This window comes from Podarcis erhardii (genome assembly GCF_964252035.2).
Source record: "Podarcis erhardii genome assembly, chromosome: 17".
Lineage (NCBI taxonomy): Eukaryota > Metazoa > Chordata > Lepidosauria > Squamata > Lacertidae > Podarcis > Podarcis erhardii.
Genome location: NC_138515.1, coordinates 32,658,444 through 32,670,568, shown reverse-complemented (window position 1 = coordinate 32,670,568; position 12,125 = coordinate 32,658,444). Strand labels below are relative to the sequence as shown.

Genomic DNA, 12,125 nt, shown 5'->3' with positions numbered 1-12,125 from the left:
GCTGCGTTGCTTTATGATCCTGTGATCATATTACAAAGTAGTTGTATTCTAGGTTACAAATCAAGCACTGCTAGGAGTTGTTCCTTTTTGTTTCCAAATGTATTTTTTGTCAGTAAAAAGTTGTTACAATTTGTATTCTGAAAGTGTGGCCCCGAGAGAAATAAGTTGTTTTAGGGCAAACCAGGTTTCTGGAGTTTGTAGGATCTTCAGGGCTGCTGTGTGAGAGAGATGATCCCGAGGATGCTGACCCTGTTTTAAGCCATTGGAAACTTGACCGTCGTTGCGCATCATTCCTGGAGCAGCGCAAAGTCGAGCTGTCCCTTTAAAGTTTTTCCTCTTTTCTTTCAGCGCTGTGTGTGGGTGTTTTAAAGTCTTAATCGGAAGAAGAAAGGAAGAAGGAGGAGGAGGAGGAGGAAGGGGGAGGGAGGCTGTCTTCCCGGCTCCTCCCCCGCCGCGTCCCCCCCTCCCAGGGGCCGGGGCGAAGCGACTCTTACGGCGTCGAGATTTGGGAGCGCAGCGGCGCTATATAAGCCGAGGCAGAGAAGGGCAAGCGAGGAAGGCAGAGAGACAGACCCGGCAAAGTCAGCAGACGGCTCCGTGGCGAGAGAAGCCGGAGCAGAGTCCTTTCTTTCCTCCGGGTCTGCTCTCTAGTCGTGTTCACACGTGCAGCTTGGCGCTCTTCTCTCTCTCTCTCTCCCCCGCAGTTGTTCTTTCTCTCTTCCGTTCCTGCTCCTGCTTTCCGATGCCTCCTAATCTCACCGGCTACTACCGATTCGTCTCCCAGGACAACATGGACAACTACCTTCGTGCCTTAGGTAAGCGCCAGTCTCTCTCTCTCTCTCTCTCTCTCTCTCTCTCTCTCTCTCTCTCTCTCTCTCTCTCTCTCCATTGTAAGGGGTTGGACTAGATGACCATGGGGGGCGTCTTCCCTTCCAGCTCTGTAATTCCGGTGTTCTGTTATTCTCTCTCTCACACACTCATTCCCGCTTTCACACCAACTCCACAAACGCTGAGAATGAATTTGATACAGTGCTTAATATTCCCTCCCAAACCCCAAGGAAGACCTAACTTGAAGATCTGGAACATATATAAAAACATTAACTGGAGCATGTGCAGAGTGCCTTGGGGGCCCCACATGAGATCCTGCAGCTGGGCCCCACACATTCTTGCATTAGGACCTGGGTCCCTTCTTCAGGATGCTTCAGGGATACTTTTTCAAGATCTTGGCATTTGAGACCAAAGCAACTTGGCATTTATATGGTAAATTTGAAGGGTCTAGCCATTGGCTACCAACTTGGCAATCCATACCACAGGTTTGTAAGGTAGGTCTGCATTATTAACCACTGTATTGCAAATGGGGGAGCGCATTTGTGGCACGAATGAGATTCAAATACGGACTTCCTGAGATGTAGCTCAATTTCTTAGCCAGGGTCCAATTTTCTAGGCAAGCTGTTGAGGGAAAGAATGTACAGATATTAAAATAATTGTTTTTAAAATGCTATATTTAATTGCATTTTTACTTGATTTTACTATGTTGGCTGCATCTGAGGAGGGAAGTTTCAATATAAATGCCTGAGACGGATGTGTTCTTGTGTCTATCCTCCTGATAGCTCAGTCAGTAGAGCATGAGACTCTTATTCTCCCGGTTGTGGGTTCGAGCCCCATGTTGGGCAAAAGATCCCTGCATTGCAGGGGGTTGGACTAGATGACCCTCGTGGTCCCTGCCAGCTCTGATTCGATGATTCCTTCCTTACTAAGGGTTGGGCAAGGTGGCTTCAACACCGGAGAACTTTCCTACAGCAAGGGCTAAGTAACAAGAAAGGCCATTGCTGTTTCTGTATACAGTGGTACCTAGGGTTAAGAACTTAATTCGTTCTGGAGGTCCGTTCTTAACCTGAAACTGATCTTAACCTGAAGCACCACTTTAGCTAATGGGGCCTCCCACTGCAGCTGCGCCACTGCTGCGCGATTTCTGTTCTCATCCTGAAGCAAAGTCCTTAACCCGAGGTAATATTTCTGGGTTAGCGGAGTCTGTAACCTGAAGCGTCTGTAACCTGAAGTGAATGTAACCTGAGGTACAACTGTACTAAACTGTTACAGTCGTACCTCGGATCTCAAACACCTTGTCTTCTGAACAAATTGGCTCCGGACGATCAAAACCTGGAAGTGTGTGTTCCCATTTTTGAACGACTTTCGGAGGTCAAACATCTGGCGCAGCTTCCAATTGACTGCAGGATGCTCCTGCAGCCAATCAGAAGCCACGCCTTGGTTTTCGAACAGACTCCCAGAACGCATTCTGTTCAAGAACCAAGGTACTTCTCCTTCTGCATGCACAATTGCATGCACACATACTGCCCTGACCTTTCCAACTGATTTTGTCACACTGTTGTATGTTAGACATCAATGTCGCTCTAAGGAAACTGGTTTGCCTCCTGAAGCCGGAGAAGGAGATCATCCACAATGGGAACCACATGACCATCCGCACGTTGACTTCGCTTCGGAATTACATCATGGACTTTGACCTTGGGGTTGAGTTTGAAGAGGACTTGGGACCAGTGGATGGACGCAAGTGCCAGGTAAGAAGTGGAAGCTTGCCTGCCCTTAGACTGCGGGAACAGACCCGTTGGGTGGCCATCCATGAGAGAGATTGCAAGAGGAGAGTTATAGTGTTGACATGGCTTCACACACGTTGATTCTTGGCCTTGAGTTGTGCTCAGGGGCAGAGGAAGGGGGGTGCGGTGGGTGCAGGCCGCCCCAGGTGTCACCACTGAGGGGGGTGATCCTGGCCCAGCTTGCCCCACCCCACGGGTGGCTGGCCCCATTCCCAGGCGCAGGGCACGCAGGCCACCCCAGGCACCCAAACGGCTTAGAATCATAGAATCATAGAATCCTAGAGTTGGAAGAGACCACAAGGGCCATCGAGTCCAACCCCCTGCCAAGCAGGAAACACCATCAGAGCACTCCTGACATATAGTTGTCAAGCCTCTGCTTAAAGACCTCCAAAGAAGGAGACTCCACCACACTCCTTGGCAGCAAATTCCACTGTCGAACAGCTCTCACTGTCAGGAAGTTCTTCCTAATGTTTAGATGTAATCTTCTTTCTTGTAGTTTGGAACCATTGCTCCGTGTCCACTTCTCTGCTGCTGGTTGTGCTGGCTCAGCAGTGTTGTCAAACTTTCTGTTCACCTGACAAGCAGAAAGAAGCACACTTGTGCAAATAAAAACCAGTCAGTAGAGCAGCCTACTCACATGGAAAGGAGTTAAACAACACACACACACACACACACACACACACGGCGTAATATTCATCTCTATGCGCTGGGGGTGCAGAAATGCCTACTCATAACATCTTCTCCCGTGTTGCACTGTTCACACAAGGAGACAACTGAACTCACGTGAGTTGCTTGTGCCAACTGAATCTTATTTGTTGCCCAAACTAGGCTCCATGTCAAGCCTGCGTGACTTGTAGCACAACTGCTACCTCTAGTGTACTCTCAGATCCTTGATGGGGCCGTCTCTTTTGCATACATGCAGCAAAACAAACTCGTTGACCTCTTGTGGGCACTTTTCATCTTTGTGAGTCATGGTTTCACTAGGGCTGTGCTTCTGATACACCAGCAGCCTGGTTTTGGGAAAGGATATGTTTGGAACAAAAACATCTTTCAGTGTCTCCCTCTCTTTCCAAGGTGGCTTTTATTAGGAGTTCAGTATTCAGTATTCAGTATTTTATTAGGAGCTCAGTATGTATATTGTGTAAATTTTTGGAGAGCCAGTGTGGTGTAGTGGTTAAGAGCGGTAGACTCGTAATCTGGGGAACCGGGTTCGATTCCCCGCTCCTCCACATGCAGCTGCTGGGTGACCTTAGGCCAGTCACACTTCTCTGAAGTTTCTCAGCCCCACTCACCTCACAGAGTGTTTGTTGTGGGGGAGGAAGGGAAAGGAGAATGTTAGCTGCTTTGAGACTCCTTCGGGTAGTGATAAAGCGGGATATCAAATCCAAACTCTTCTTCTTCACACCAGCTCCAGTCTAGGAGTGGGGCAACTTCATTTGTAGCTGCCAGAGATGTTCCACCCTTTTAGGAGAACTCGGTTTTACAAATGAGGGATAGACAAACACTCCATCAATGGCTAAGCACAGCAAATAAAATGAAGGCACAGCCTCAAATAAAGGTTTTGAAAATAAAGGCTATGGGCAGAAGAAGTAGTAGTAATAGTAGAAATGTTTTTTGAATGCTAATGAAGGGTTTGTCAAGCATTCAAAGTTGCTGGCTTTCTTTTTGGTAATTTTAATGGCACTAGAAGCTAGGCAGGAGACAGGAGTGCCTGGCGTGCTCTGGTCCATGGGGTCACGAAGAGTCGGACACGCCTAAACGACTAAACAACAAGAAGCCAGGCCCATATTATCCCTAGATGGGGATCTGAGAGTGAGTGGCCTGTCTAACGAGTTTATGACAAAGCCAATCAATGAACTCTGTATTAATTTGCTTTTATTACTAAATGTATACTGCCTCCAGACCTTGCAATAGTGGCTAAAAATTGCATTTGATATCTGTGGGGTTAATGGGAGAATTTCTTATCAAGAGTTCTTTGCCTAAGACTAGCCATGGTTGTTTTCACACCTGAATAAAACAATAATATAGCCCTTCTGGAATCAGTTACTGGGGTAGCTGTACTCCACCAGTTATATCTCAACTTCAGGTCGTCTCACCGTCACTGCTTCCATTTCTGGAGACCATCATGCATTGCCTCTCCCTTGATTGAATACAGTGGTACCTTGGCTGCCGAATGGCTTGACTCCCGAACAAATTGGCTCCCAAATGCCGCAAACCTGGAAGTGAGTGTTCTGGTTTGCGAACGTTTTTTGGAAGCCAAATGTCCAACATGGCTTCTGCTTGAGTGCAGGTAGATCCTGCAGCCAATCGGAAGCTGCTCCTTGGTTTTTGAACAGTTTCAGGAGTCCTGGAATAGATTAAGTTTGACAACCAAGGTACCACTGTATTGTCATTGTGGGTTGGGATGATTTGTGTTTTGTTTCGTTTTTTTAAAAAGTCATCCCACTGCTTTGGATTAAGAACTATTTTTTAAAAGGGAGGCATGTGGTTGATATCGGGGGCAGGGAAACTGCCCTCCACCAGAGGCTGCTACCTGAAGCAACTGTCTGATTTTTTTATTCTGGTAAGGCTAACCCCTTACTATAATGTTACTTTGATATTTTAAAGCTTGGCGAGGAAAATAATAATTGTTGGCTTCTATTTCATTTTTTTATTGCTGACTTACTCTTCACGCAATGATCACTGTCCTGGAATAGCCAACATTTATTTAGTTGTTCTGTCTTTTACTCCTTCCTTGCCACAAAATTATACAGGAAGAAAGTTGCAATGCAGCCCACCTAGCACAAAAGAGAGGGCATTAACTGAAATCTTAGCAATGTGAGAAGACTTCTGTAGTGCACATCTGCACACTCTTTCTCAAAAGTAGCTCCCTCCTTGTGGAACTTCCTGTAATCAATAGCTGGGTCCTTTCAGGTGAGCAGTAGGGTTGTGATTTTTGGCAGACACAATCCTAAGGTATAGATGGTGTTAAATCAGCAGCAGGCTATAGAACAAACTCGCTCATTCAGATACTTGGGTATACTCTATTGAAATCCTCTCTTGGAAGCGCCGTACGGAGGCAGTGAAAGTCAAAGCACAGAAAAACATAGGGGCATTGATGGAGTTCTTTTACGATAAGGATGGGCAGCTGATTGAACCTGCCCGAAAGATATTTGGTAGCAAAGTGCTTACTCAAATACTCTATAGCATTGAAATCAGGGGCTCTGGTTTGAATTCCATTAAAGTTTTGGATCAGTAACTCTTCTTCATACAGAATCTGGATGGCCAATAATTAAGGCAAGAGCGAACTCGCTCAGTTAAAGTATATTTTAAAAATTGCTGCTATGCCTGTTGAGCATTTTCCTGCTCTGTGCTATATGGAATTAGGAGATAACCAACACTGGAAAGCAGCCTGTCAATATATTTTTTTACGTTTAATTTAAAATGCAGTAAAATAGCAACATACAAGTTCAATAAAACAGAGAATACAGCACAAAGCAACACATAATGTAACAATAGCATTTCCAAAGTTTTTTGCGCTTGCCAAGATGTTTTAGATTATTGTTGTTTTCCAGAAATGAGCTATGCTTTGACCCTGAATACAGTAAGTGTCAACTAAGGGATTGGCTCTTCTGAATTGAATCAAGAGGGGACCTGAAACTAATTAGAAACACCCTATTTTCCACACTCGAGAACAGAGCATTTTAGACCTACCGGTAGTTATCTGACCAAACTCTCACCGGTTTCCTTAAGAAATGCCTTTATTGAGCTGTGTTTCCAAGTGATGCCCACTGCAGTCTTGGGTGACCGCTACAACAAGGTTCCCGTACATGGGCAAACTTTGTATTTGTGGTCATTCTCATAATCTGTTAGCCCGCCCCTTATATTGAGACCCAAGAGATCACTTTCTGAAACCTTTGTTCACACAAGCAAGCAGGGACACCTTGGAAGAAATGGTCTGGTTTTCTTTTGAGTGACAATGATAGCTTCGTAACACAGAGAATGACTCTCTTAAGCACTGGCTGCAAAAAAAGGAGCGGGGAAGGAAAAAGGAGTTAGATAAAATTGTTGTAAATTGTTGTGGTGACTCGGAGGTTTAATTTGAAGTCAAGCTGGATTTGAGCTTGTTGGTGTCTTTGGCAAGCTCTCTCTTACATCATGGATGTTGGCTTGAATTATGGATGTTTGACCCGTATTGTTTTATCGGTACTGTTGCTGCAGATTTGCCATGGCCTTTGGCTATAACAATAAACTTATATTTAAAATAATAAAATTTCAACTCCATGCTGAAACCTAATCATTTTGTACTGGGGAGCTGTGTTAACATTTGCCATTAGAGAGACATTAAATTGAACAAAGAGAACTCTGGTCCTCTTTTTAAATTCCATTTTAACAATTGACACATCAAATTCAGGAAAACAATCTAGAAAAAGCCATAGAATTAAAGCAACTGAATTATTGCCGGAGACCAAGTGGTCAGCCTTGGATAAAAAGAAAAAAGATCCAAAGGTTTGGGAAGTCATATCTTGGAAGTTTATTTCTGCCATACGCATAAGTTTTAACCAATAATCAGAGAGATGGTGGTTTGTTTGTTTGCTTTGGGGCTATTTGTATATCATCATTCAGCCGAAACAGTTCCCAGGGTGGTTTACAAGCAAAAGACAGGCTCCCATTTCAGTTCATAATAAAAACCAAAGGTACCCTGGGATGCTTGAAATAGCCTTTAGGACCTTATTCTGAAATGATTCCAAGCTGGGCCATAAAAGCACCAGACTCCTGGGATGCCTAGAAGCTGTGGCTATAATCTAGCTATCAGGATTTAAAAAGTGGAACATATTGTTTTCTCCAGTAGGTTCTACACAATTTCAGGACCACAGCAACCCTGTTCTATTTTTGTATGTGTCCTGTTTGATCAAATGGCCTTTCCAGAAAGCAAAATCCACAGACATTGGTAAGATTTGACCGTACTACTCAACATTTATAGTGCTCTTGAGTGTTGAGATTCCTTCGTTATTTTGAAACAATTACAACAACCTTGTAAGGTATATCAGTGTTATCCCCACACTGTGGACTGGGAGCTCCCTAGTGAGTTCATGGTAGAGGTCTGCAAATCAGCCTCTTACCCTACTACAGTCATACCTTGGTAGTTAAACTCCTTAGTTATTGAACAAATCGGCTCCCGAATGTTGCAAACCCAGCTGTGAGTGTTCCGGTTTGCGAACGTTTTTTGGAAGCCGAATGTCTGATGGGGCTTCTGTGGCTTCAGGAAGCTCCTGCAGCTAATTGGAAGCTGCTCCTTGGCTTTTGAACCGTTTCGGGAGTTGACTGGACTCCCAGAATGGATTAAATTCGAGAACCAAAGTACGACTGTACTTCTATTCAGTTTATCTGGCTCTGTGGTTTTTTTTTTATAGTAAAGTGGATCTGTCACATGCTCTACACCACCCTAGAATTGAAGGCGTATTCTGTTAGCTAACGATATTGCTGTCTCTGCTTTCTCTTGCCCTCTGCCTCCCTTTCAGACAACCGTCTTCTGGGATGGAGATCAGTTGGTGTGTGAACAGAAAGGAGAGAAACGAAATCGAGGCTGGAGACACTGGCTAGAAGGGGACCAGCTGCATTTGGTGAGGAAGGGCAGCCTGAGAAGCTTGCCCCAAGCACAGAGGAAGCCTTTAGGCGAGGCAATTGGGAGTTTTCTGAAGCTTAGCATGGGCCAGCCCTCTCCTTCTATAGCTCCGGCCCTGAAAAGCCACAGCTAGGCCCCATGAGTTATGCCTGTCATCTGTGGAGGCAACGGCCCCTTGACAAAAACATCCTTTCCCAAGAGTTCAAAAGTTGACTTGGCTGAGCTCAGTGGGAGCCACCCATTGTCCTGCATCTTCCTTGAAATTTGACCTCAGCTCCTGGGGCTTTCTGTAAGGGAGCGGGGAAATGATTAAGTCAAAACACAGCACCTCTGTGCAGGACACGCTTTTAAAAAACGGCTTTAGTGTTGCTCACAAGCTCTGTGCATGGCCTGTTCAGGATCTCCACACAACTGCCAACGCAACAATGCTGGTAAGCTGTTTCAAGGGGAGGGCGAAGCAGTGATTCACAGAAGGTGTCCATGGCATGTCATTCTGTGCCGTCCATTAATTCACGGCATCTCCCACTGCCATCACCCTCTGCTACCTCAAGTAAGAAGGGATGACCGCCATCTGTGCTGGATAACTGTACCAGAGGCTTGGGGGGAAAGCTCAGCTGCAGATTCCTGTTGTATTCATGGAGAGTCTCTCGCAGGTCCATGAAGTTGCACAGGTGAAATGATTTAACAGGGAGTAAAAACATCTGCCTTGCTCTCAAGAGTTAGGCTACAAAATGAACTTATTCAAAGTGTTCAGAGAGATGCTTGAAATCAGAAGATATCTGCTAAATACAAAAACAACGAGCTGTTGTGGCATCTCTTTTTTTAAAAAATATTTTTAATTAAATTTCCATTTAACAAACCAATCATATCATATTAGTTAGTCCAAATTATATCAATAAAAATCATAAACTCCAAATATTTAACCGAATTTTAAATTTTTTTGTTTGGGGTATCCATGCTTCGAGTTCAGTAAGGGTCCAATCATCTCATATTTCGGCTGCTTTGATATTCACAAGTCCCATCTTCCCATCTCCTTATTGTTATCGTATTTCTTCTTAATAACCTCCGAGTTGTATCCACAGGCGAGTTGAAGCAAGCATTATTTATGTTTCTGTATGAACTTTTGTAATGCTCTCCCGTAATTCATCTCACGCTGATCCAAAAGTCCTGTTCAAGCGGCCGGCGCCATTTTCGTCAGTTCCGATGAAATACAGTCTAAGCGTCTGCTCCTTAATTTTTCCAGACCAGTTGCACCATAAATCAGTCTTTCCTGTGGGAATGTTCTGGGGTGCAGGAGAGGATATATTGACTAATTATATCCTTATCCAACTTGTGCTAACAAGTTCCCAAAATATCAGCAGAGTTTATGACATTCCCCTTTTAAGTTCGCAACGGTAACGTCTGCACAGGTTCACTAGAACCTCTATAATAATTACTCTGGTAATTTCCCCTTTTTTCCCCTCTTAAAATACAAGAAACGACACAGTCTTTATAAAAGTATAAAAGAGTTTACTCACGTTCTGTTCACAATATGATCCCAGAAGGCAGACAGCTTTAAAAAGGTAAAATACACTCAGAATCTATCTTATAGGAAGATAGTCCCTTAGTCCTCTCTTGGCTGAGAGCCAAGAGGGCATGTTGCTCCTTCAGAAGATGAAGATGAGAGAGAGAGATATGGCTGCCTGCCCTGTGCTTTTATCATTTACCTGCACAGGTGAGGCCACACCCACCTCTGGTCACATGCAGAGGAAGTCCCTCCCCAGGAAGTTTATCTGCTTGCTAGACAGACATCCCTCCCCATGGTCTAACATGTACACTCTAGGAATGTTGTCATTGACTGCTCCTGTGTTTACAGTGGTGCCCCGCAAGACGAACGCCTCGCAAGACGGAAAACCCGCTAGACGAAAGGGTTTTCCGTTTTGGAGGCGCTTCGCTAAACGAATTTCTCTATGGGGTTGCTTCGCAAGATGAAAAAATCTTGCGAGTTCCCGCGGGGTTTTTTCGCTCCCCCCCCCTTTCCTAAGCCGCTAGGCCGCTTATCAGCTGTTCCGCTGATAAACCGCTTAACAGCTGATCGCTGAAAGCCACTAGACCGCTAATAGCGCTAATCCGCTAAGCTGTCAATGGGCTTGCTTCGCAAGACGAAAAAAACCGCTAGACGAAGAGAATCGCGGAACGGATTCTTTTCGTCTTGCAAGGCACCACTGTATATCCAACATTTCCAGGGGAGTTTTTGCCCATTCAGATATACAATCCAAACATGATAGCAGAACAGTGGCTTGTCTCCCCCTTTGACTATAAATCTCGCAACAAAGTCTGTCTCATAATGGCAGATCCCAAAATAACTGTGCCACAGGAAAGCCTTTCGTTCTTTCCAGATCTTCCACAAAACAAAGCCTTTGGTTAATATTTTTATTTCCACACAGTTTATTTCCAATCTCACTTGCTGTCAATCCCAAGCAGCACTCCCACACTTAAATTTGCTGTCTTGACACTGCTTGCATCATGTTGTGTGACTTGAGTGTTGTCAATCCAGGACAAAAAACACAAAAGAGAAATTGGATGTACATGGTAGCCGAAATGGGTTTTTCCATTACTGTTATGAGCTGTTTTAAGCTTCACAAATGAAAAATGCTCCAAAGGTCTCGGGCCTAGAGAGTCTCTACCCTGACTATTTTTTCTCTCTCTCTTTTTCTTTTCTCTCTCTCTTTCTCCTCCTAGCGTTTGACAGCAGAGGATGTGGTTTGTGTCCAGGTTTTTCAAAAAGTGAAATGATTCTTAGCAGCAAGCGCTAACTTCTGGATGCAACAGGCATTAGAGCCTCAAACTGGGACCAGAATCGAGCCATCAGCTTTTCATTCCTTGTCCTGAACCTTCTCTTTTGGATTAAAATACCGTAATATAGATGACCAACAGCTTGGCGTTAATGTGTTTTTGTTAACTGCTGCCTGCGCTGGCTTTTGTTACTGAATAACGTAGATACGTAGGTAGGTTCGTCTTCTCCCTTCCAGTCTGTCCTCGCCATACCTCGGGTTCACATCCTGCACTATGACAGACTTTGCCCTCTGGGAAAAGTCTCTGAGCGTTTTGGCTGACTTGAACTCTGATATTGCCTCTGGCCTGCCAGGCTAGTGGACAGAGCAGGGTTTGAGAGTTATGGCTTGACGATATCAGCTTTTCAACATTGCGATGTATCATCACCTAAACATTGTGATATAGTGATACATTGCGATGGTGAAAAGGAAGGCTCATCGGCCCTGGTCTCACGAGGTGCTGGGGTAAAACTGCCAGAGTTCCCTCTGCCACCAGTGCCTGGCACAGGGAGGAATCTGGCAGCAACAGGAGAAGGAAGGGAAGGCATAGACAAGCCCTACCTGTGATATATTGCCAGGTGAAGACGCCATCACACTCTGGCCCTCAGACTGGTCCTGGGCAATGTATCAATACATCACCCAGGCCTACTGTGAGTCTGTGTAGAACAGGGGTCAGCAAACTTTTTCAGCAGGGGGCCGGTCCACTGTCCCTCAGACCTTGTGGGGGGCCAGACTATATTTTGGAAAGAAAAAAAAAAAATGAGTTCCTATGCCCCACAAATAACTCAGAGATGCATTTTAAATAAAAGGACACATTCTACTCATACTGATTCCCAGACCGTCCACGGGCCGGATTTAGAAGGCCCCCAGGCCTTAGTTTGCCTACCCACGGTGTAGGAGCTAGCCTACAGCTACCCAAAGTATAAGGTTAGAGATAGAAAGCAATGCTTTAAAATAGAATTGCTAACCAACTTCGTTATATAAAAAAACAGCAGGAGATAATGTGCAGAAAGTAGTTGCAACAGTGCTATGTTGTATGATACTAGTTATCATTATGATACTAGTTATCATTAACACATTGATAACATCATCATT

At 44.8% G+C, this 12,125-nt stretch overlaps 1 protein-coding gene across 1 annotated transcript; it reads left to right on the top strand.

Annotated features, from left to right (window-relative positions):
- Positions 1-541: 541 nt before the first annotated feature.
- On the top strand, positions 542-11,126 carry RBP5 (retinol binding protein 5). Its single transcript, XM_081845708.1, has 4 exons — positions 542-815; positions 2,398-2,576; positions 8,114-8,215; positions 10,939-11,126. The coding sequence occupies exons 1-4, from the start codon at positions 743-745 to the stop codon at positions 10,990-10,992; spliced, it is 408 nt and encodes a 135-aa protein (XP_081701834.1). The 5' UTR covers positions 542-742; the 3' UTR covers positions 10,993-11,126.
- The last annotated feature ends 999 nt before the right edge of the window (positions 11,127-12,125 follow it).